General features: G+C 61.2%; 2 protein-coding genes across 16 annotated transcripts in view; one reads left to right on the top strand and one right to left on the bottom strand.

The window, feature by feature from the left end:
• The window catches only part of TRAF7 (TNF receptor associated factor 7), a 35,965-nt gene extending 26,991 nt beyond the window's left edge, over positions 1–8,974 (top strand). For all 4 annotated transcript variants that reach the window (XM_080384782.1, XM_080384783.1, XM_080384784.1 and 1 more), the window contains 12 exons: positions 342–559; positions 1,118–1,191; positions 2,200–2,248; positions 2,763–2,890; positions 3,978–4,060; positions 4,484–4,523; positions 4,936–5,052; positions 6,199–6,321; positions 7,101–7,220; positions 7,440–7,571; positions 7,804–7,923; positions 8,171–8,974. In XM_080384782.1, coding sequence (XP_080240908.1) covers positions 342–559; positions 1,118–1,191; positions 2,200–2,248; positions 2,763–2,890; positions 3,978–4,060; positions 4,484–4,523; positions 4,936–5,052; positions 6,199–6,321; positions 7,101–7,220; positions 7,440–7,571; positions 7,804–7,923; positions 8,171–8,185 — 1,219 coding nt within the window. In that variant the 3' untranslated portion in view covers positions 8,186–8,974. The remainder of the gene's footprint in view (positions 1–341; positions 560–1,117; positions 1,192–2,199; positions 2,249–2,762; positions 2,891–3,977; positions 4,061–4,483; positions 4,524–4,935; positions 5,053–6,198; positions 6,322–7,100; positions 7,221–7,439; positions 7,572–7,803; positions 7,924–8,170) is intronic.
• An 87-nt stretch (positions 8,975–9,061) lies between these two features.
• CASKIN1 (CASK interacting protein 1) overlaps positions 9,062–24,317 on the bottom strand; it is a 34,787-nt gene continuing 19,531 nt past the window's right edge. For 5 of the 12 annotated variants that reach the window (XM_080384759.1, XM_080384750.1, XM_080384755.1 and 2 more), the window contains 16 exons: positions 24,036–24,195; positions 23,840–23,948; positions 23,492–23,600; positions 23,312–23,406; positions 23,122–23,239; positions 21,140–21,355; positions 18,996–19,103; positions 18,726–18,844; positions 17,736–17,823; positions 16,004–16,101; positions 15,454–15,564; positions 15,261–15,362; positions 14,656–14,794; positions 12,466–14,577; positions 11,963–12,359; positions 9,062–11,429 (listed from right to left, as the gene is read on the bottom strand). In XM_080384759.1, coding sequence (XP_080240885.1) covers positions 11,333–11,429; positions 11,963–12,359; positions 12,466–14,577; positions 14,656–14,794; positions 15,261–15,362; positions 15,454–15,564; positions 16,004–16,101; positions 17,736–17,823; positions 18,726–18,844; positions 18,996–19,103; positions 21,140–21,355; positions 23,122–23,239; positions 23,312–23,406; positions 23,492–23,600; positions 23,840–23,948; positions 24,036–24,195 — 4,178 coding nt within the window. In that variant the 3' untranslated portion in view covers positions 9,062–11,332. Of the gene's footprint in view, positions 11,430–11,962; positions 12,360–12,465; positions 14,578–14,655; positions 14,795–15,260; positions 15,363–15,453; positions 15,565–16,003; positions 16,102–17,735; positions 17,824–18,725; positions 18,845–18,995; positions 19,104–21,139; positions 21,356–23,121; positions 23,240–23,311; positions 23,407–23,491; positions 23,601–23,839; positions 24,196–24,317 lie in introns of all 12 variants that reach the window. The other 7 variants (XM_080384753.1, XM_080384756.1, XM_080384761.1 and 4 more) reach the window with 4 other exon arrangements.

Genomic DNA, 24,317 nt, shown 5'->3' with positions numbered 1-24,317 from the left:
TAGTTCTTAGATTGGGCTCCTGGTGAGCGCATGAACTGACGCCACAATCTGTCTGTTGCCCAAGATCTGCTTTTCCTTGCAACTAGCTAGACAGACAGACAGACAATTCAGTTTGGGGCCAGTGCCCCGGCCTGAAGAATGGGAGCTGCTTGGCCACTTGCGTTGCCCTGCAAGTTGCCTGCACCCAGCAGGATGGTGAATTGCACTGCCACTGCTCCTGTTAGGAGGAGCAGAGCAGCTGGGGGCCCACGCAGTCCTCAGACTTCCCTCTGAGGAGCTAGCTGAGCAAGGAGGTCTCCAGTGTGAGCCCTGCTTCAGCCAGTGTTTGCCTTCCCTTGTAGGTGTACATTCATAGGAAATCAAGACACTTATGAGACCCACTTGGAAACGTGCAAGTTTGAGGGTCTGAAGGAATTCCTGCAGCAGACAGATGATCGCTTCCATGAGATGCAGGTGGCGATGGCCCAGAAGGACCAAGAAATTGCCTTCCTGCGCTCCATGCTGGGGAAGCTCTCAGAGAAAATTGACCAGCTGGAGAAGAACCTGGAGCTTAAATTTGGTGAGTCTGCACCAGGCAAGCGCTGTGGTCAGAGCTCTACGGACAGGGCAGCTCTCTGTTAGGATGGCGCATTACAGGATTCATTCCAGTTTTTAAACTGGTGCTGAGTAGGTTTCAGGAGGTTCAGATATTCCTTACAGAGGAACAGATAGGGGTTCCATTGACTTCTCTGCTGCCAGAACATCACAGGACCTAATCCTGCAGTCACCATTCACATTGCAAGTCCTGTGACTTATTTCTGTGAAGTCCATGGGCACAGGCCCCACTAAAAGTCAGCAAGTTGAGTAGCCAACAATGCAGCCGTCCTGGAGCGAGCATGCTTCTTGGACACCATTGCTGTGCCCAGCCCTGTCCTGCCTCCAAAATTTGCTGGGTCTTCAGCATCCAAGTACAATTTGCATTTGAGTAGCAGTCACCCTCACGCTTTTCCCTGCTGATAACAACAGTGTGTTCTGCTCCCGCCTCCTTCAGAGGCTGGGTGGCAGTGGGTGTCCTCTGTTTGCTCCCCTGGATGCTGTCGCTGACTCTGCGTGACTATGGGCCTGTCATCTCTCGTAGATGTGCTGGACGAGAACCAGAGCAAGCTGAGTGAGGACCTGATGGAATTCCGCAGGGATGCCTCCATGCTGAATGTGAGGAGGGGGCTGGGCCCTGGGGTGGAGTAAGGGATCGCGTGCAGTTGGCTGGCTCCACTACTAGTTAGGTTTCTCCTGCAGTGGGGGAAGTCTTTGTGGTTCCCTCCTGCTTGCTGGCACGGCTCACCCGAGGTTCTGTTTGTGTTTGTCTGGGTGAAGGTTTCCCCTTGGCTGAGTTAAAGGCAGCTCAGTGAGCACGTTCTGGTCACTGCATCTGGGCTGCCTTTTTAACCGGTTCTGCTGCCTTTTCTCAGCCTCTTGCTGGTCTGGAAATGTATTAAGAGAGGAAAGGACCCCTGCAGCAAGGAGAGAGCCCTCTGCTCCAAAGCCTGAGCACTCCTGTACCTTTTATACAGGGACAATATGCCCTTCTCCATGCCTGCAAAGGAAGTGGGAAGATAAGCAGATCCATGCTAACAAGCTGGGAGTGAGAGCTGTCTCATGATTTTGGACATTATTCAAGCACTGATGCTGGATAGGCATTCCTCCCTAGTTCAGGCAGACTGCATCCCACTGCTTGTACCTGGTTTCCCTAAGCATCCCCATGGATGCAGTAGGGACTGGACTGTGGAAGGAGACTACAAAAAGACCTTCCAGTTCTTCTCCAGCAAGGTGGGCTTCAAAAGCCCAGCTGAGCAAGCAGTCCCCATAACCGATTTGATTATTTTTAGCAGTCTGGTGAATGGCAGAGCAAGGACAGTATATTCTGAAAGGTACTTCTGTGCCTGCCTGAATGTTGAAGAGTTCAGTGCAGGTGAGAGTTGCTGTCAGAGCCCTGTGGTCTCTGGAGGGAGGTGACTGAGGGGTGTAAGCATAGAGTCCTAGAGCAGGGGACTCCTGATGGGAGCATGAGTCAGCTGCGGAGGGAGGGCCTTCACAGGGAGTCAAGACCTGTCCAAAGGCAGGGGTGGTTTTAGCAGTGGAGGGGGCAGTCTTAAAACCCTGCCCAGAAGGCAGGCTGGTCTTGATGGCTCCGCAGCTCATGCAGCTTGTTCTGTTTTTCAGGATGAGCTCTCCCACATTAATGCTCGGCTCAACATGGGCATCCTTGGATGTGAGTATGCATGTGCTTTTCTCCTCTCAGGCTGGGTTTGGGGTGATGTCCCAATGAGCCCTTTTAGGTGAGGTCACAGATATGCAAAGTAACAGTTGTCTTTGGGTGCAGCAGTAATTTGTTCACAGGGCCAGCGCTGCTGCAGGAAGAAAATACTGGTGGGAGAGTTTGCCAGAAGCACTGGCTGAAGGGGAACTCACAGCGCTGCAGGGTTATTAGCTGCTGGGGAGGGATGTCAGATGGGCTCTGCATCTCTGGCCTCCCTAAGTCCAGCCTGGGAGCTGCATTAGGGAGATGAGTCCCGAAGCTCGAAGCGTTAAGTCAATGAGCGTGGGTGGGACACAAAATCTTCCAGCCAGACTGGGAGGGTCTCACAGTTCCTTCTGGCCTGCAACAACGTGAAGTGCAGGGAGCACCTGCCAGGCCAGTGCAGGGAGCTGTGTCCCGTCCGAACTCAGCGTGACATGGCGCAGCACTGTTCTCCCACCTCTCACCTGCCCTCTTGTTTCTGTAGCCTATGATCCTCAGCAGATCTTCAAGTGCAAGGGGACCTTTGTGGGACACCAGGGCCCTGTCTGGTGTTTGTGCGTTTACTCCATAGGAGACTTGCTCTTCAGTGGCTCTTCAGACAAAACCATTAAGGTAAGAGCTTGCCTCTTCTGTATATCTTCTGCATTTGAAAATGTGCTTCAGGTGGGACAGAAGTGGAGTTGCAGTTTGGGGGTGGGGGGATGTCACTTCCCAAAGAATCTTAAATGATTCTTTGCAATTATAGCTGGGCAAAATTCTCTGTAAGGAAATGTTATGTGATAGTGAGATTGAGAAAGAAACAGTGGTTTTTGCAAAGCCCTGATTAGAATCTCCTTCCTGCTGCTGGTGGTTTTGCTTTATATGGTGTTTAGGGCATTCAAACCTATTTGGCTTCTGATTTTATTTTCCCTTGTTATAAAAAGCCATCTTAGAAAAAAAATATTTTTCCCTGATCAGATGTGTCCTTTTTCCATTTTATAGCATGTTTGTTTTTCTTTGTCCTGTTTTCAGTAACTCAAACTGACAGCACTGCTCCATTGCAACCTAAACAACAGTTCCCAGTGTCACCGCACTGGCTGCTGGTGGCTGCTGGCTGGGCTGGGGAGCCACGTGGGCTGCCACAACTAGCCCTGCCGGGAGCAGAGCTTTGGTTTAGTCTTTGAGTCTTTGGTCTTTGAGCGACAGCAAGAGCCACGCAGAAGAAAATGGGCATTTCTGTACTTTATTGATAGAAAACAGCTTTCTCCCCTGTCCTGGGTCCTCTGGACACCATGTTCCTGTGTTCCCTCTTGAGAGAGTGGTGTGTGCCCAGTGGGGAAAACCTTTGCAGTGGCAGAGGAGGCTGTGCTGTGCCATTGAAGCCCTAGGGCAGGGTGTGAATTGCTAAAGCAGGAGTCTGAGAGCTCCTTTCTCCGAATCCCTGTGTTCTGCTGGCCTGGGCTGTGAAAGGCAGAGCTGGAGAGGGCTGAAGCGTGCTGCTTTGCTGTCCAGTGTCTCATTAACTTCAACCTGACCCTTTGCAGTAAATTTCCTTTCCTAGACAAGCTTATCTCTGTCTGGGAGCCCGGAAGGCAGGTGCCCAGGTGACAGCCTGTTTCCTTGTTTCGGTGCTTTTGTGGCTTAGCTGACATCCTGGCTGGGACCCCAGCTGCTCTGTCTGCCGGCGTGTGACTCTTTGCTGACTTGTGTTTCCTGTTAGGTGTGGGATACCTGTACCACATACAAGTGCCAAAAGACCTTGGAGGGTCATGATGGAATTGTACTGGCTCTCTGCATCCAGGGGTGAGTGGAGAGGGGCGCCTGCCCCTGCGGGAGAGCAGGGGGAGAGCACTGGGGCTCCTGAGCATGTCCTTCTGATTCCCATCCTTGGTCCTCGACATGCCAAGGTTGTGCGCGAGAGGCACATCTCGCCTCTTTTTGCTCTTGAAAAATCGACAAAGCGAGTACCTCTTTGGCCTCCTCTGCTGTCCTGGCTTCCTTCCCCCGTCACCAGCAGGGTGCCTGGCCTCCTGCTCAAAGGACCAATCCAGCCTGGCCTCCCCACGAGACCTGGGCTCCACTCCAGGCGTTGGTGTATTTAGTCTTGGCCCAGCGAGGCCGTGGGAGTGCAGCTCCTCGCCCAGCATGGTGCCTGGGAACGAGCTGGGACCCTGCATGCGTTGCTCTCCCTTGCTGACCTCCTTTTGTTTTCTGGTGACATTACAGGAACAAGCTGTACAGCGGCTCTGCTGACTGCACCATAATTGTGAGTACCCAGGACCCCTGCTCTGCTTCGCAGTTGGGATGTGAGATCTACCGGCCAGCCTCAGGCTGGTGTAGAGCAGGGACCTGCACCCCTTTTTCTATACGGCTCTTCAGCTGCCAGTGGCGTAAGACTGATAACCCGTGTGTGCTTTACCCACTGCCTTCAGCCAAGTCTCTCATGGGTTGGATTTGGGTGTTTCCTGCAGGCTGGATTTCCCGCTCCTGCTCCAGTGTGGTGAGCAGGAGGCTGGTGCTCGGCGCTGGGGCAGGGTGGTCAGTCCTGATCAGGCCAGGATAGTGGCTCGTACAAAAGTGCCTGTGTTTTTACCTGTGTGCGATTGCCTGCCTCCAGAGGCAAAGAGGAAGGGCTTCGGTACAATGCCCTTCATGGGCACTCTTCTCCTCCTTTGCAGGTCTGGGATATTCAAAACCTGCAGAAAGTGAACACGATCCGAGCACATGACAATCCTGTTTGCACTTTGGTTTCCTCGCACAACATGCTGTTCAGCGGCTCTCTCAAAGCTATCAAGGTAGAGCTCTGGGGTGACTCCTCTCGGTCTGGTTGGGGACCAGTTGTTAGCAGCAGTATCCAAACAAGAAGAAAAGCGGCATTTTGGTCTGTAGGTGACCTTGTTACTATGCTTTTCTGAGCTCTACAGAAGAAGCACAGCTACACAGAGCAGCCAGTGCTGCAGAGGTTTAGCCCGTGCTCTGTGCCGAAACCAAAAGATGTTCTGGGATTTTGTTTCTACTAACTGTGAAAACCTGAGACTGCAAGTGGAGTATCATGGCAGTTCCTGAGTATGTGTGTCCTTGGGCCTCCAACAGACCTACTCAGACCATTTGGAATTGGTCTGGGGTCCAGAATTGGCTGGGAATTCAGGCTGCCTGTTTTGAAACCCCCTCCAAAGGTTCTTGAATCTGCATTCTGTACCTAAAGCATGCAGAAATCAGGGAACAGCTTTGCAAGTTGCCCTTTAGAGCCTTGGCTAGATTCCCTTGCTTCTGCTTCCAGCTCCTGGTGAGAGGCTTATGGGACCGTCCATCTGTAAGAGGGTGCATGCTCTTTTCTTTATCTGGGGCCTGGAGTGGTTCAGTTATCTAGAGGAGCACTCAGGGCTGGAAGAGCAAGGAGATGGCACTAAGCAGAAGAAGAACTTGGGGCCTTTTGTTTTTGTTGTCTTCAGCCACCTGCCAGATGAGCCAAGCAGGCCAGCAGTGCTGCTTGGAGTGGTGAGTTCAGATGGGTGAGCTCTGTCAGTCCCTGCGTGCTGGGGGTTTTGGCCACGGTTTCCTGGGAGCTGTGGGAATGGAGCTTTCTGTGGGCAGGCTGGGAGTGGAAGTCCAGAGCAGTTCTTACTGTAGATCTGGTTTTAAGTTTTTCAAGCCTGTGGCTCTGCCAGGGATAATGCAGTCTCCAAGCTGGCTCTCCCAGGTCCCCAGGGAACATGTTTGTTAAGCATAGTTATTGTGTGTTTTATCTGCAAGTCAGTGGGTCCAGGCGATTCCCCCCGGGGAGGAGAGCCAACCCAAGGTTCCCCATTGTGAGCTGTTAGGGCCTTGTGCTGGCTGGCTGGGCAGCGCCTGGCCTCGAGCTAGAGGCTGACCTGTTCTGCCCCATCGCTGCCCGGTCCCACTGAGACTCTCCTCTCTGTCTGTGTTGGTGCTTTCCGCAGGTCTGGGATATTGTAGGTACCGAGCTCAAACTGAAGAAGGAGCTGACAGGTCTCAATCACTGGGTGCGAGCGCTGGTGGCTTCTCAAAACTATCTCTACAGCGGATCTTACCAAACAATCAAGGTGGGACCCTGAGACTCGTGGCAATTGTAAACCATCAGCCTCTATCTGTCTGTATTCTGCAGCATGGGTAGGTGGAGCAGGACAAAAGGTAGCTGCTAGGATGTGAAAGCACTGCTGTAGTGTTGCTGACACACTAGATTTTACTGTGCTGATTGCATCTTTGCAGGCACAAAGGCTGGGCTCTGCCTGGTCCTTGGGAGTGCAGCTGCTGGAGGATGCTCGCTAAGATAAAACGCGGCCTCGCAGCCGTGGCACCTCATGCTGCCTCCACAGCTGCCGCAGCGTTATCTGCGCTGACAGTGCTGCTGATAAGAGGAGAAGGTCACTGTCTGGCTGCAGAGTTACCAGAAATCTCTATGTGGTTTCTAAAATGCCCTCATCTATGTTGGCTCAGGCTTTGATGAATAGTTCACCTCTCAGCATCTGGGAGACACAAAGAGAATTTGAAGTTGCCCTCCTCAGTGTTAATAAATCCCTGATAATTTGTCTATATCAGTTTTTAGTGCTATCAAGGACTGGGTTGTGTGTGCACATGTGTGTGCGTAGTCACACACAAAGGGTGTGACTTTTTCAGCCTGGAAGTTCAAAGCTGGGCAGCTTTGCTCAATCAGTAGTCAACACTTCTGACTGGACAGATTTGTCCTTGAAGATGTGATCTGGGTACACAGGGAGCCAGGCTGACTCCATATGGGGCTGGAGAATTGCTTCAAGGGAGCTCCCTCCTGGAGAGGAGTCCTTGCACGGGTCTCATCTTGCCTTTGCTTCGGCATCTCTTTCAGATCTGGGACATCCGCAACTTGGAGTGTGTCCACGTGCTGCAGACGTCAGGAGGCAGCGTCTACTCCATCGCTGTGACAAACCACCACATTGTGTGTGGCACCTACGAGAACCTCATCCATGTAAGGGCTGTGGGGTTTGATGCATTTGTCGGCTTGAGGCAGGGGGCGAGGAGCAAGGAGGTGGGCACCTGGCTCTGCCTGTCCCCTTTATGGCAAACATGGAGCGTGGGTGCACAGCACCCACCCTAGAAGTGCGCATGGAGGTGGAAGCACCTCTTGGAGGAGAAGTTGGTGGCCTGCAGCCCAGTGCCATCTCCGAGCCCTGCTCTCCTCCCGCAGGTCTGGGATATAGAGACAAAGGAACAAGTCCGCACGCTGACCGGGCACGTGGGTACAGTCTATGCCCTCGCTGTCATCTCCACGCCGGATCAAACCAAAGTCTTCAGTGCATCGTATGACCGGTCTCTCAGGGTACGTGTCTGGGGCTGTGCAGCTGCATCTGTGTGTTTGGTAAAACACAGACAGCCTTGAGGGAAGGAAGGACAGGGGTTCCTCATCCCTGCATGCCACAGGGCCTCGTATTTAATTTCTGTCCCCGGGCTTGAACCCTGTGGCACGCGGCATGCCCCCTTCCTTGCCAGTGCTTGGGGTTGTGCCAGAGCACCGTGCTGTCCACTTGGTTCACCCTCCCGTGTGCCCACAGGTGTGGAGCATGGACAACATGATCTGTACTCAGACGCTGCTGCGACACCAGGGTAGCGTCACCGCCCTCGCAGTCTCCAGGGGCCGCCTCTTCTCTGGCGCCGTGGACAGCACTGTAAAGGTCAGTTTCCTCAGGCTTCTCAGCGTTGGTTTGGTCTCTTCCAGTACTAGAACTAGGGCATTAAAGGAGTTAGGAGGTGTCTTCAAAGAAACAAGAGGATGGTTCTCAATGGGTGGGAGGTTTAAATCCTGACAGAGGGTGTTGTGGATGTTGGAGGCCCAAAGGGAAGCTCCAAAGGGGGTGACGAGAAACCCACAGAGCTGCTCAGAAGTCACTGCCATGGTTTCCTGTTGTCTCTTCTCCGCAGGTCTGGACGTGCTAGCGAGAGTGCCACACTAGTCCTGCACACTGAAAGACCAAAAACTCCTCCCCTCCGTCGGCCTGCTGGGTGACTAACACCACTATGAAGTAACTGCTGCAGCTCCTCTCCGCACCGACCACTGCCTGCTGCTGCCCATCGGCCGGTTCCCCCACCCGCAAGGACCACGGCTGGCAGCTCTCAGGATGGCTCTGGCCCACGGATGCTCCAAATGTTCCCTCAGATCCGCCATACGTGTTTGGAAATGCAGAGGAAGCCGTTCTGGTGCCAGCACCTTCTGCACAGCCAAGTGCCCTCCTCTGCCTGCGTCCCCCGAGCTGGGGAGCATCCTGTGGGGCCAGGGCTGGGCGAAGCTGGGCAGCCCCATGCGGCACCGGTGCAGACGCAGTGCAGCCTTGGCCAGTGATGGGACTGAACAGTTCAGCCTGTGAGCCAGCCGGGCCGGGGAGGTGACACTGGGAGGCTGGTCCCCTTGTAAATGGTAGAACTGAGCATTAGGCCTTGCCCTGGGTTGGGACCCCGAACCTTTTCTGTCTCTAGTATTTAATTTTACTGCCAAGATGTCAGGCTGATCTGTCTGGGAAGAGGTGTTTTCTTGAGTAGCCAGGTACGATTTTTATGCCACAGCTAGTTCTCAAATAACACAAGCCCATTGTTCACCACCCTGTAATAATGGTCTCCACATTAAAGAGAAAAACCCTCCGTTGCATTTTTACTCACATTTTCTACTGTTTTTAAGATTGTAATATAGATTTGATTATTTCTTCATTGACAATAAAAGTGGAAAGAGTTGTTCCTGGCCAGCGTGAGTTATTGCAGGCTCCCGGGGGAGCCAGCGGCCAGCACCGGTCCTGCGGCAGCTCCTGCATCCAGCCTGTGCTTGGCCACCCCGGAGCGGCGGGCACGGCCACAGCACTGCTGTGAAAAATGGGGCGCAGGGACTGGGCACCTCTGGGGAGAGAGCAGCTCCCAGCCAGCCAGGCTGCCACAGACCCTGCAGCACCGGCACCCAGCCTGGCCCAGGCAGGGGCACCCCAAGGGCGGCCTCGGACCACGCGGCAAGACACGACCACACCGAAGAGCCCGTGCCCACGGTGCCAGCACGGCCCGGGACCCGCCCCAGCCGCCCGCCAGCCCCAGCTGTGCAGCGGGAGTCGTTGCACGTACCAGCTGATGTTTTCTGGACACAGACAGTGGTGGCAGCGTGGCAGGGGTTTTATTTTTTTATTTTTCTTTAAATATTTGTTGCCAGACTTCGTATAGGAGCAAACTTCTTCACAGCATCACGAGCCATCTACTATTCAGAATAGGAAGAATAAGACGAGTAGAGGTGAAATCTAAGCACAGAAGAGCAGGGAGAAGCACCAAGATGCATAGCTTGACAGATGGGATACGATACAGAGTCCATAACTTAATCATAAAAAATATATATATGTATATATCCATCATGTAGAACTTTATGGATTTTTTTTTTTTAGATACATATTTTTTTTCTTTTCAACAGATATTTTCAGGCGGGTGATTTTTTTTTTTTTTGTTATTTTTAAAGTCTTTTTGTTGTTTTTTTTTTTTAAAAGAAATTTCAAAGTTGTGCCAAACACATCTGGATCAGCGACCACAACGGGAGAGACGGGGCGGCAGGGGAGAGGGAAGGAGGAAGGCAAAGGGAGAGACCACTCTGTACGTCTCAAGAAAAGAAAGGAACAGCAACACTTCGTTTTGAAACCACAAGCAAAAAATGCATTCATCAGGACTCAAGCGACTGAACCAGACTCCAACTCCAGTTTATACATGAATATACAGCGGTGCGTCCCGCAGAACGCACGCGAGCACACGCACCCCCGCGTGCACACACACACACCCCCACACACGCGCACACCAAACAAATGCTTAAAAAGAAAAAAATTAAACCAGAACCTGAAGACACTCCAACAGAAATGAAACACCTCCAGTATAAGAATTAACAAAAACCTCCATAAAACAAGGCACATCCTTTGAGTTCTTAACGGTGTAAAAATAAAGACGCGACACTGAATCCCAACGGAAAGACCCGAACAGAACTGCTTGCACGTACCTTCCACCCAGAGAAAAGGTAAATATTGTGCTACTCTTAGAATGAGTTTGCCACAAGACACACAGCTTAGTATAATCTAATAGTTTTTCTCAAGCTAAAATCCAGTTTTCTCTTGATTTCTTTTAAACTGCTTTATATATAATTGCTAATATTTTTAAATCTTTTAAATATATATTTGTTAAAGTTTATTCTTTTTATTTTTTTGGGGGTGGGGGAAATTGGTTTATATCTTTTTATTTTTTTCTTCCCCTCCAATAAATTAATACTTCTTTATAGCTTATCACCGTCCTCTCCCCTGGCGGGGAGGGGCCGGGCAGGGGCACGTCCCGCTGCCCCCCGCCCGCGCCGCCGAGGGCCCCAAGACGGGGCGTTCGCTCCCCGCTTTGCCACCACCATCACCCAAACCCCGTGGCCGAGGCGAAGCCCTGGCGAAGGGGAGCCCCACGGCTGGGCCCCCGCGCCCCTCGGGCAGCAGCATCCCTCCCTGGGGCAGCCCCCAGCCCGCTGTGATCCCGCGCCCTGCCCACCCCCAGCCAACAACGACGGAAAAAGAAAGAACCATTAAAAAGGAAAAATTAAAAAAAAGAGGAGAAAAGAAACCCAAGTGCATTTGCCCACCCGGACCCGCCACCAGCACGGCCACCAGCCAGCACCGCCGGGGCCACCGCGCCGGGCAGGGCTTGTGCTACATTCGGGCCGCAGCAACGCGCGGCACCGGGGCCGGCAGGGCATGGGCACAGCGACGGCCACCGGGCAGGTAGGGCGAGAAACCCCCCCGGAGCCCCGGCAGGGAGGTGTTTCGGTCCGGGGTGTGTTGCTTTGTTTCTTCTGTTGGTTTTTTTGTTTTTGTTTTTTTTTTTTGCTTCTGCAAAAGGGAGTCCTGCCAGAACCGGCGCCGAGTCCGTGAGCACAATCCTGAGGTATCTTCTTCTTTGTGCAAACCCCGAGGGACGGGATGTCCAGGAGGGGACGGCTGTACAAGGGGGACGGGGGGAGGGCGGTGGGGCCGGGGGGTCGTGGATCGTTGTGCCCTTGTGCCCACGTAAGCCCTGAGGTTCGCGGGGCCCTGGCGCCCCTCACTCCAGCATGGCATCCAGCTGGTCCGCCAGGTCGTCGAACATGCTGCCGATGTCATCCAAAATGCTCACGGTGCTCTTTGACTCCACGGCCGAGCTGGGCGAGTGGCGGGGATGAGTCAGTGCCACGCACGGGACAGTGGCACCGCACGGCCCCCCTGCCCCACGGCCCGCACGTCCAGCTCTGCGCAGCACCGTGGCCCCAGCGTCCCCTCCCCAGGGCCACTGCATGGCTGGGGCCAGCCCAGCCGCATGATGCTCCAGCTCAGTGTCCCCTCTCCAGGGCAGCCCCCAGCACACACGCACACCCAGGTCCCCCTGCCCATGCTGCTCCGACATGGTGTCCCCCAGCGTCAACCCTCCAACACAGCTCCAGCCAGGGTCCTGGGATGCTCCGACACGGTGTCCTCCAGTGTCACCTCCCCAACACAGCTCCAGCCAGGGCCCTGCGATGCTCTAGCACAGCATGCTCCCAGCACAGCCCCATTCCCACCGTGGTGGCACAGCCTGATCCCCTGCCCACGATGCCCATGCGCCCCTGACCCCCGCCATCCCCATGCAGACCAGTGGCACAGCATAACCCTGTGCCCTCCCCACAGCACCCCCCGCCACCGCCCTGCGCCTCCTTACTCTGCTGCCTGACTGTCCTCCTGCTTGATCTTCTCTTCCACCGCCTGCAGCGCCGCGGCCAGGGACGCACTCGTCTCCTCCAGCTTCTGTTGCACCAGCTCGGGGCCGGCGCTGTCGACGGAGGGCCCGGCGATGGCGGAACGAGGCGGCTTCACCGGCACCTGCTGGGGCTGCGCGCTGGGCGAGAGGGGCTTGGCGGGGCTGGAGCAGAGCGAGGGCGGCGTGCTGGACGGCTTGGCGGCGGTGGCACCCAGCTGCCGGGCAGGGGACGGGGCCGGCGTGGAGCTGGCGCTCACCGACTGGATGGCAGCGTGGGGCTTGGGGGGCTTGGGTGCCGTGGGGGGTGGTGCAGGCTTGGGGGACACGGGGGGCGGCGTGCCATGGACCCGCTTCACCTCTGCAGAGAGAAGGGAGAGGGGCAGAAGGGTGACAGGGCTGTGGGATCCCCAGTGTCCACCCCGGGGGTCTCCCGTCCCGGCCAGGGGGGATGGCAGGGCACCTACCTGGGCTGCCAGGGCTCGGGATGGGCACTTTTTTGGGGATGGGCACCGGTGGCCCAGGCACCTTCTGGGGCGGCTGCATCAGCACGGGCTTGGGGGACACCGGTGGCTTGAAGGGCTTCTTGGGCTCAGCGGGCGGCGGGGCGTACTCGGGGCCATCGGGGCGGGCGGTGGGCAGTGGCGTGGGGGGTGGCTCAGCCCCACTCATCTCGGAGGCCGGCCGCCGCTTGACGGTGCCGGTGCCATTCTGGTAGACAGCGAGGGAGGCCGGCTCCAGCGTCGGCTCCTTGTCCTTGGCCTTGGGCCGGCGCTTGACGGTGTCAGACTCGGTGAGGACAAAGCGGACACCGTCCTGCTGGCTCTGCCTGGCCCGAATCCGCCGCTTGAGCGTGGCGCTGGCCTCCACCTTGGCCAGCTCCCCGTGGCGGTGGGCTGGGGACAGCCCCTCGCCCGCCTCTCCCCGAGCTGGACCCAGGGGCCGCGGCCGTTGCTTGATGGTGAGGTTGCCCTCCTCGGCGAAGGGAATGCCATCTGGGGAGCCGCCGCGCTCAACCCGCAACCGCTCCCCGGGGCCATCGGCATCCGCCTCTGCCCGCATGCTGTCAGCACGCTCGCGGCGGGCAGCTGCCACCAGCCCGGTGACAGGGCCGCTGATGGTCCGGCGCCGGTTCACCACCTCCCCGTCCAGTCCAATAGCCTCCTTGTGCTTGACAGTGGCTAGGACAGTGGCCACGCGGGCACGCTCAGGACTGCCCAGGGGGGCCCCCGGCTGCAGGTAGTAGCCCTCAGGTGCCTTGGCGGGCCCTGGCGCCCCGGCCCCGGGTGGCTTCTGCAGTGCCAGCGCCCGGGCCCCACCACCGATGGAGGACATCTCCAGCATGGCTGCAATGCTGCGCACGCTGCCGGCGCTGCCCGTGTCCACGCTGCCTCCCAGGTCGCTGGCCCGCCGCTGCTCCCGGTGACTCTCCCCCTCAGCGGTGGGGGGCCCGGCCCCCACCTCACCCTCACCCTCCTTGGGGAAGTCCTCGGCCATGCCGGCGCTGGAGATGGCAGAGCTGGAGCGCTTGGGGGGTGGCGGGGGGGGGCCCTTCTTCTTGGGGCGGACGGCGAAGGACTGGCTCCGGTTGACATTCTTGTCGCCGCCAGCGGGTGCCCGCACAGAGTGGCTGCGCCCGACACGGCGCTGGACGGTGGCATATGGCCCTGCGTCCGGCACCAGCAGCTCATCCCTCTCCGGCTCACTGTCCGAGGCGGCGTAACGGTTCAGGCTGTGCGCCCGCTTCTTCGGCCTCCCTGGCTCCTCCTCACCCTCACCTGCCGGCGGCAGGCACAGCACCGGCACCGAGACGGGCAGGACGGGCACCCCTGGGGGCCCCGCCTCGGCCTCAGCGGGCTGGGGCAGGACGTAGGCAAAGCCGCGGTGGGTGGGCGACTGGGGCAGGGAGCGGGGCGATGCGGGGCGCTCACCCGGCGGCAGCAGCTGCGGGGTGGGCTTCACCTTGGCGGTAGCGTGGGGTGCTGGCAGGCCCTGCGGGGAGGGGGGTCGTGGCTTGCCGGGGGTCTGCGGTGGCGTCAGCTGCCCGGCCGAGGGCGAGAAGGACTGTCGGGGCTTGCCAGGCACCGGCGGCACGCTGGCACGCTTGACGGGGTGGCCGTGCCGGGGCGGGCGCCCCTCCTTGGGTGGTGCAGGGGGACCCTCACCGGCCCCCTCCGCCAGGTACTCTTGGCTCTTGGAGATGGCAGAGGCAGGGGGGGTGCGCGGGCCATCCCCCAGCAGCTCCTGCGAGCTGCTCATCAGCCTGGTGCGTCCACCCAGCCCCGGGGGCGAGCGGTAGCTGGGGGCTGCGGTGTTCACTGCCTTCTCGGGGGGCTCCTCAGGGGCTTCACCGGTCATGGCCACCTGCAGCTCGCTGCTGAGCTCACTGTCCTGGAAGGTGGTCATCTTGGGCGACTGGCACTCGGGTGGCTCCGGTGGGGGGGACTCTATGGCCAGCACCTCTGGGCATGCCGATGCCGCTGCCTTCCTCTTCAGCGTGCCTGGCTCGTACTTGCCCAGCTCAGCACGCTGCAGCTCCGCCAGCTTCTTCACCGCCAGCATCAGCTTCTTCTGGTGGCCTAGGGGTGGCACGGGGCATCAGCACTGCTGCCATGGGCCAAGGCCACCACAGCCAGCGCCATGGCACGGAACCTTACCCAGCTTGGTGATGCCGATCTCTTGCAAGTCCTCCCAGGTGATGTCGGTGATGAAGTCGATGTTCTCATAGCCATTCTCCACCAGCACCTTGTAGTACTGGGACAGGCCGATCATGGAGAGCCACAGCGCCAGGTTGGCCTTGGGAGGGGGGGGGGGGGCGGGGAGGGGGCACAGGGCACAGCTCAGCGCCAGCTGGCAGCAGAGTCTGGCCCTGGCACCCCCCAGTATGGCAGCACTCCTGATACGCGGGTGATCCCACCTCACCGGGGGACAGCCCCAAGGGACTCCCCTTGTCCCTGTGCTCCCAGGGCCATGCCCAGCCCCGGTCCCATGGGAAGCCCCTTGCTGTGTCCAGCTGATGGGGCAGGGGACACAGTGTCATGTCCATGCGGTGACAGCTAGCACCAGCCATGCCATCCCCGAATTGTTGGGAGGAGACATGCACAGCTCCGGGACCATGGGACGCAGGCATCGTCTGGTGGTGGTGAACCGACTCCCAGCCTCATCCCCCTGTGCAACCCCCTCCCTGGAGGGGACACGGTGGAGGGGACTAGTTGCCACCTGGGACGTGGCTTCACCATCCCTGGCCCCGTGCAGCCCCTACCGGCTTGTACTCCGGCAGCCACTCGGGGATATTGAGGTTGTTGATCTCGGAGGCGATTTTCTTCCTGTGCCCCGGCTTGGTGACACCGATGGCCGTGAGGTCCTGGGGCAGAGAGGCGGGTCAGTGCTGCTCCATACTGGCCGTGCCTCCCTCCCTGCAGCACCGGCCAGCCCCAGCAGCCCCACGGCCTCACCTCTGGCGTCATCCGGCTAATGGTGGTGATGTCGTAGCCAGCATTGATGAAGTTGGGCGCGTAGAGCTGCAGCTGGAACTTACAGAGCCACTGGTACACGGCCTCTGAGCTCTGGGTGAGGGGGACAGCATGGCAGGTCCCTGTCCCCAAGGCTGCCACCCCTGCCTGTTTCCCCCAGGCTGTCCCCACACCCATCCGGGTGCCTGCAGGAGACCCCAGCGGGGAGCCAGCACCGCAGAGGGGCTGCATGGCCCTGTGGCACCCTGGCACGCGCCTGTGCCCTGGGGGTGTGCAGGGGGCTGGTGCCGTGCAGCTGGGGGGGGGCAGCAGCCGCAGGGATGACTCACAGTGCTGGCTCATGGCACAGCACAGCACCCCACGGGCACCGCACCCAGAGCCATGCCAGCCTTGGTGGTCGCATCACTGGGCTGCCAAAGCACCTGCAGCTGGGGGTGAGGGGGTCCCACGATGTGGCCATGCCTATGGTCCCTCCCCCAGCACTGTGCTCCACCGTGGGGCTCCCCACGCCACCCCAGTGCTTCCCACTCACCTTCCCCTCCGATGGCGGCTCCATTTTCTTCAGCTGGGGCTCGGCCGGGGGCTGGGGGGCGTACGGGGAGCTGGCCACGCTCTGCGACCTCGACGAACCTGCCGGAGAGGCAGCAGTCAGCAGGGCCGGGGCTGCGCACCCCCGGGCTCGACAAGCGAGGTGGGGAGCTGAGCCCTCGCCACGGGTGGGATGCCACGGCCACGGCCCCCAGGTTGGCAGGGCCAGGGCGGGCACGGGGGAGCAACACCCACCCTGGCACAGCAGCCCCGAGCACCCCGGGGTGCCCTGGACACGGGGTCTGCTCCCCTGGAACAGGCAGGGGTAGTGCAGGGCATCACGCCCCCCTGGGGTGCAGCCCCTACCACCGAATCCCGGTGAGGACTGCACCTGCACCGGGCTCTGCAGGGCGCCCAGCCACCAGCACCACACTGTGCACAGCTCCCGAGTGTCACGGCACCGCTGGGGCAGCCTGTGCTCCTGCCCCTGTCCACCCACCCAGAGCCAGGCGAGCCCCCAGCCCGGCCGGGGTGTGCAGTGCACCCAGTGCGGCCCCAAGCAGAGGGACCCAGCCGGCCCCCTCCTCCAGAGTGGGTTTCCCTGGCTGCCCACCTCCCTCAGGCAGCGGCCAGAGGGTCCCACTGCCCAAAGCCCTCTGGTCCCTACTCCTCTGGCCGTGCCACCAACCCGGGACAAGGCTCATCCCACCACTGTGCCCCACAGCGAGGGGCCTGGCTGGGGAGGGCAGGCTGGCATGAGCTGCCTCATCCCCCAGGACCCCCACACAGGCACCTCCAGCTGGTGCCTTTGGCAGCCCTGGGGGTGATGTAGGCTGCCCAGAAATTTCTGCCTCCCATTTCTGATCAGGGCCAGCAAGAGTAGCCCCCTCCCCTCGCTGCAACTGCATCCTCCATGCATGTGTGCATCCGATGCGTGTGTGTGCATCCCCCGCCGTGTGCATGTGTGTGTGTTGTGCATCCTCCTTTGCATGTGCATCCTTCTGGCATCTGCATTCCACTTGCGTGGGCACCCTCCTCACATGTGCATCCCTCTGCCATGTGCATCTCCCTCATGTCTGCATCCCACTTGCATGTGCATCTCTCCAACATGTGCTTCCCCCTCCCCTCCCCCCCGGCAACGTCTGCATTCCCCCTCTATGTGTGCATCCCCCCCGCCCTGCGTGCATATCCCCCCTTGCCTGGGTTTCTATCCCCTCTGCGTGTGCATCCCCGGGCATCCCCCAACACTCATCCCCCACGTGTGCATCCTCCTCGCACGTGCATCTCCCGTCTGCAACCCCCCCCCCGCCCCCCGCCGACACCAGCCTGTGCCTCCCCCACGGCACGGGCACCCCCGCGGCATGGCCATGCTCCCCGCTGCCAGGGCAGCCCCCGCCCGCAGCCCCCTGGATGGCGGTGGCGGAGGGGGGGACCCCAGCTCAGGCTCCGGCGGGGCTGGCGGGGGGCCGGGGAAGGGAAGGGGCCGGGGAGGAGCACTGCCGTCCCCTGCTCGCCCACGCCGCCCCCCGCCCCCCGCGGGGCCCCCACTAACCGAGGCAGGAGAAGGCCTGGCAGCAGCCGAAAGGCGACAGAGTCATTTTTTACCCACACGTTTTTCTTCTGGCGACGGGTGCCGTGGCAATAAAAAAAAAAGACAAATCCCTGGATCCACGGCACGCCCGCGGCAGGGCCAGGGCTCCTCCTGCTCCGGCAGCCGGGCGGCCAGCAGCACGCACCTGCAGGGATGTCCTGCGCCTTGGCCGGCCCATCGCCCACGGCAGACTCTTGCGCAGAAGCCTTCTGGGAAAGGACCGTTGCCAGCAGCTGAAAAACACCCCGGGAAGGGGGGAGACGGAGCAGCCAGGAGTGAGGCAGGCGGCGGGGGCCGGCGGGCGCATGCCACGGGTGCTGCGGGTGCTTCGGGTGCTGCGGCGGCCACCCCACCGCCAGCCTGGGCGCGGGTGGCCAGGGAGGGATGCAGCCGGCTCGGGGAGCTGCACAGATGGCACCTGGCAGGCAGCAGGAGCCGGCGGCACCCCGAATGCAGCCCCACGCGTGCCTGGCACAGGCTGCCGGCGTTGGCTGGGAGGCCCTCCCTGCCCACAAAGCGGAGCCCCCCACGGCCCTCAGCACGCTGCTGGCTCAGGGGTGGGCGCACGCCGTGCCCAGCCTGCTCCGGCACAACGCGGGCAGGATGCCAGGGGAGGGGGGGCTCACGGGTGTCTCAGCCCCGGCACCGGGTGCTGCCATGGGCAGTGCCCAGCGCACAGGGCGCAACGGGCAACATGCCAGCACCAGCACGCAGTGCTGCAGGGGCGTGCAGGGGGCTGTGTGCTGGCAGCGGCAGGCAGGGGCTCTGTGCAGCGTGGAGCTGCAGTGGGCAGCATGCTGCTGGCAGCCAGCACGGGGGGCACTGTGCGGTGCGGAGGCACCTGCCAGCAGCAGCAGAGGCACAGCACGTGCGGGCAGCCCCTGCAGCCCAGTGGGACGTGACACCGGGGTCCAGCCAGCAAAGGACACGATGGTGGCCGCCGTTGGTGACAGTGGTGGCTGGTGGCACGCTGGGTGCCAGTAGGACCTCACAGCACCCAGCTGAGCATCCATCCCAGCGGGGAGCAGGGGCAGCTGCCAAGGCAGTAAACACCTGCCCTGGGGCAAGGGCCAGTGCCAGGACTGGAGCCAAGAGCCACTGCAGGCTGGCACAGCCACCTCGGGGCTTGCCTTACCTTGACACCTTCAGAGCCAGCGTGCAGGGCGTGCGCCCCGCTGCCCGCGCTCTGCCCGCTCCCCGAGCTGCGGGCAGAGGCCACGCTGCCTGTGCTGCCCAGGCTGCTGCGGTCACCACCTGCGCAGAGAGAGGAGATGCTGTCAGGGCACCCGAGCCCCACGGCCGGGCCGGGGAACGCTGCAGCGAAGCCATGCCCTGCCAGAGCCACCACCACATCCTGGGACCTGCTCCCCCCAGGGACAGGAGGGTCCCAGCAGCGCGCACCCACCTGCAAAGGGTTTCCGCAGCACCCAGATTTCCTCCGCGGGAGCTGGCGCAGCCGATCCGCCCTGCGATGGTGAGAGGTGGGATGGGCTCATGTCGGCCCCGCGGGACCCTTGATGGCAGAGCAGAGAGAGCAGCTGTCAGGCATGCATGGCTCGGGCTCCGGCGGTGTGCACGGGGTGAGGCAACCCGCAGCCCCAGGGCCCTTCGCTGCTGCACGCAGGGAAAACCCCGCAGCAAAGGTGGGGGGTCCTCGGCCATGCCCAGAGATGTCACTGCTGTCCTGGGGGCCTGTCCCCCCAGACTGCTGGCACAGGGTGACAGTGACCAGCCCTGGGACCTTGTCTTGCGGGGCATCCCCTCACTGCCACTGGCTGGGAATCTGTGGAGGGATTCCCAGTGCCCCAGCTCAGCCTAGGCAGGGGACAAGGACAGTGTCACCCCTGTGCAGAGCAGGATGGGGACATGATCCAGTGCAGGGGAGCAAAGGGAACCAGGAAAATTCAAGCAGGGAAGACCAGAGTCCCCATCGCACTGTCCCCTGGCCAAGGTGGCACCGCCCATGCCCCTGCGGCTGCCTGCACCCATCTGGGGTAGGATGTGGGGGCTGCGCAGGGCCTGGCACCGGGTGCTGTCCCCCCTGTGCTCCCTAGGGTGCCCCATGGCAGCCGGCAACACATGGGTGACACCGCAGTGGGTGAGAGGATGCGGCGCTGCCAGCGGGCACGGCTCGAGGGTCACCCCCAAAGCACTGCTGCTCCAGCGGCTCCACCGTGCTGCCCACATTTGCAGGGTCCTGCTCGCACCGGGGCTGGCTGGGGGCACCCAGCGCTGAGCCCGGGGTTTAAAATGGCATCAGATGAGATGGACAACGGCCTGGCCCTGCCACAGTCCTGCTGCCAGCCACCGGGGAGCCCGGCTCAGCCTGGCCCCAGTGCCGGCCACCAGGCACAGGGCACTGCCACCCTGCCACTGCCAGGGCCGACCTCACTCATCAAGGTGCTCACCCCGTTAGCAGCCGGGCTGTAGCAGGGGGCGGTGGATGATACAAGGTGATAAAGTCACCAAAGGAGCGCGAGGGGGAACGAACTGTCACGCCGCAATCCGGCTGGGATGTCCCTGAGCTGCACGTGCCGCGGCCACACCGAGAGGAGCCCGCGCTGCCTGTGCAGGCAAAAGGTTCCGTGCAACCCAGCAGGGAGGGAAAACCTCGGAGAAAAGTTTTGCTCCCCTGTCCCCATCACCAGCACGGCCAGCCTGGTGCTCTCCCATCACAACCTGCCACGCCACCACCACCGGGCACATGCAATAACCCCCCCCCCCCAGCCCCCAGGCAGCCGGCGGCAGCCCCGGTGGGCATGGCACAGGGTGCACCCCTGCAATCCTCCCACCAAATAGCTGCTCTCCGGGCGCTCCCAACACGGAGCCCTACAGCATCCATCACCTGCCCATGCCGTGGGGACAGGCCCCAGGGTTTAGCTGGGCACCGCCTGCGCTGAGCCAGCCCCGAGAGCATCCCCCAGGAAAGCACGCCCGGTGCCGCGGCCCCAGCCCGGCCAGAGTGGCTCACTGCGTGCTGCACACCTGGCTGCGGGGGCTGCAGCGGGCAGAGGGTCCCTGAACCTGTGGCTCCTGGCTGGGCACCTCACCACCCTGCCCTGCCCCCGGCACCGAGCCTGGGGAGTGCTTTTGGGGGTCCCCATGCACCCAGAGAGGGTGGGCAGGAGAGCAGGGGCTGTGGACAGAGCTTGGACAGCCGGGCACAGCGCTGCCCCCAGCCCTGCCCCACAGGCAGGGACACCAGGGTGATGAGGGGTGGGATGTTGTGGCAGCGGAGCCGTGGGCTGCGGATGCTGCACAGCGCTGGAGAGGGCGTGCAGGGGAGGGGGCCGATGGCATGCATGTGTGCACGCACCCACACGCACACGCCTGCCTGCATGCACACACACATGCACACACCTGCATGCACACACACGTGTCCACACGCACACGCACCCACGTGCACGCACTTGCACACGCCTGCACGCACCCGCGTGCAAACACACCACAGCAAGAGGGAGAGAGGCCGAGCAGAAAGAAAAGACTCGATAGACACTTCAAAGGAAAAGAAAGAAATCCATCGAGAGCACGAAGCGAGCGGTGAACTACCTTGTCCGTAACGCGGCTCGTCGGCACTGCTAGGGGAGAGCCTGTGATAGCCAAAGGAACTGAAAAGAGTCTGATGGGAATGTGGTGGTGGAGGTGGAGGTGGAGGCAGGGAATGGAACGGATGGGACGAGGCGTCACCGTTTAGCACAGCAGCCCCGTAAGCCGGGAGCGGGATCTTTTGGTACTGTTGGGGGATTGTTACAGTCTCCCATGAACCTGATAATAAAACATAACAAGAGACAAAATGAAAAGAATCAAAATAATAGAGACACGCTTAGCACCGCCAAAAAAAAAAAAAAAAAAAAAAAAAAAAAGGGGGGGAAAAAAAATAAAGGAAAAAAAAAGCAGCAAATGAAAAAAGCAACCAAAGGAACGTGGAGAAGCCAGAACTGAGACCCAGCCACTGCGCAGCCGAGCCGAGGAGCAGCAGCAGGAGCTCAGCGCATGGCCCAGCCTGGTGGCAGGGCACAGCCCACGGGCACATCCCGCAGACCCCCATGGCTCCCCAGCGGGGCACGGGCACCAGAGCAGCCCCATGCCCCAGCCAGCGGCAGCTTATGGGGCTCCCGCAGCTGCGGGGCTCCCACAGCCGGGCTGCTGGGGGTCCTGCTCCTCGCGACGGCATCCCCGGAGCAGAGGGGCTGCAGGCACAGCTGGGCTGGGGGCTGCAGTGCCAGCACCCCATGCCTGGCCATCCAAGCCCTGGTGCAGCCACCGCCTGCGCCCCACGCTGCTGGCCTGCTGCACAGACCCAGGGCTGCGGGTGGTGGGGTGGCTACGACCCCCCCAGCACTGCTGCGGAGCCAGCTGCATCCCAGGAGCCACGGAGCTCATCCTGCGGTACCGGCACGGGACCCATGGCCGGAGGGAGCCTCTACCCCTGCCTGCCCAGCAGCTCCGCAGCCTGTGTGGCAGTGCCCGGCAGCCGGCAGGCACTCCTGCCGCTGCTCCCTTGGGATCTTCATCAAATGCTGCTGTTCCCTGCCCATGCCCCACTGATGTGGCTGCCCCCGAGATCGTGTGGGGCTGGGAGGGGAGCGAGATGGTCAGTGTGGGGCCCTTCAATGCTGCCCACAGAAGCATCAGCCCCATTGTGCCGCTCCTGGCAGCGGGCACAGCACGGGCCATCCCAGGGGACCACGCACACCAGCAGGAGCCTACAGGGATGGGGATGGGGACAGGGACAGGCAGCCGCAGGGCAGGGGAGCAGGATCTGATCCCTGACCAGGGAGAGGATCCCTGTGGGGCAGCGCCGGGTCCCTGGCACCGATGCCCAGCCCTGCTGCTCAGACCCCAAGCACCAGGTCCCGTGGTTCCACCACTACACCATCTCCTCGGGACCACAGTGACGCCTCCGGCTCTCCCCATGCACCAACCTCCTGCCACCACCACCAATGCCCCCACCAGCCCAAAGCCAGCCTGGCCTTGGGGCTGCCCCGCAGGCACCCTTGGGCTGCCGACACCAACCCCCACCTGCACCAGGTGGGCACTGACCCCACACGCCTGATGGGGACACCAGCCCCACATGCACAACGGGGACACTGACCCCACACGCCTGATGGGGACACCAGCCCCACATGCACAATGGGGACACCAACCCCACACGCCTGATGGGGACACCAGCCCCACATGCACAACAGGGACACCGACCCCACACGCCTGATGGGGACACCAGCCCCACATGCACAATGGGGACACCGACCCCACACGCCTGATGGGGACACCAGCCCCACATGCACAATGGGGACACCAGCCCCATGCACATCATGGGGCACTAACCCCACATGCACAACAGGGACACCAGCCCCACACACTTGAAGGCACTGACCCCACATGCATGACAGGGGCATCACCCCAGCTTGGCTTCACCAGCTGCACCCCCAACACCCCCATCACCGCCAGACCGAAATAGGGTTCCCTGGGGCTGCGTGTTGGGGAGCAGCCCCGTGGGGGGAGGTGGGGGGGGGTCGCGGATTATTTGCCTGTTCGTTTGCTTATGGCCTCGACGAGGCTGGAGGGGAAGTAGCCCACACGGTCGTTGCCGGTCCGGTTGTCGTGAATGCAGCCCTTCCAGCGCCCGTCCGCGTGCTGCTCCAGCACCTGCGGGCAGGGGCCGGGTCAGGGGCCGGTGCCACCAGCGGGGTTTCCCCGGCCCCCCCCAGCCGCACTCACGGTGATGACGTCCCCGGCTTTCACGTTGAGGCTGGTCAGGTCGTAGTTGTTGCAATAGTCCTTGATGGCCCGGACCTGCAGCGCGGCGGAGGCGTCTGTGGGGACAGAGCGGAAGCGTCACTGGCCGCCCACCCTGCAAGGACTGTCACCCCCAACCCGGCCCCCCCCCGGCCCCCCTACCCCGCAACATCTGCTTGATCTCCTTGCTGGCCTGGCTGGTGGTGAACTGGTTGACGATGTCCAGAGCGGTCTGGTTGTAGGTGTTCCTGACGTGGGCGTTGATCCCGCTCTGCAACGGCACGGAGCGGGCTTGGGAGGAGGCTGCCCCCTGCCACCCTCCAGGACCCCCCCAGCCCACCCCAGGACCAGCAGCTGGAGGGCACAGCTCACTGCCTTGCTGTGTCCCCGGCTGGGACCCTCACCCCCATGCCCTGGGAGAGCTGCACACGCTGTTCTGCAACCCTCAGCCGCAGGGTCACTCCCCTCCCGCAGCCTCTCCCTAGGTGGGGGTGCCTGGGGGGCCCTTACATCCAGCAGCAGCCGCACCACGTCTGTCTTGCCGCAGAGGGCCGCCTCGTGCAGCGCCGTGCCCGCCTTGGTTTGCCGGTTGATGTCGATGCCAGCCTGCAGCAGCAGCCTGCAGGCAGACGGCGGAGTCAGCGATGGTGGGGGGGGGGGGATGCGGACGCCCACCGGCGCTGCCCTCCCCACCCGTGGCACCCACCGGATGATGTCAATGTGGCCGTTCTTGGCGGCGAGGTGCAGGGGGCTGGTGCCATTGGGGTCGGTGGCATCCCCCGGCTTGGGCTCCAGCAGCGCAGCACACATGTTGCTGTTCAGGAGCAGTTGGACCACCTGGCTCAGCAAACACAGACGGAGCAGGGCTGCAAGGGCGGCTCAGCCGCCTGCCGGGGCTGTGGCCACCCCAGCCCCCCACCTCCCCTCCCTGCTCTTCCCCCTCCTCCTGCAGCGGTGGCACCGCAGGTCCCCACCACGAGCCATCCCA

Source organism: Falco punctatus (assembly GCF_963210335.1).
Source record: "Falco punctatus genome assembly, chromosome: 4".
Classification (NCBI taxonomy): Eukaryota; Metazoa; Chordata; class Aves; order Falconiformes; family Falconidae; genus Falco; species Falco punctatus.
Note: the sequence above shows the minus strand (reverse complement) of the source record. Positions and strands in the feature narration are given on the sequence as shown.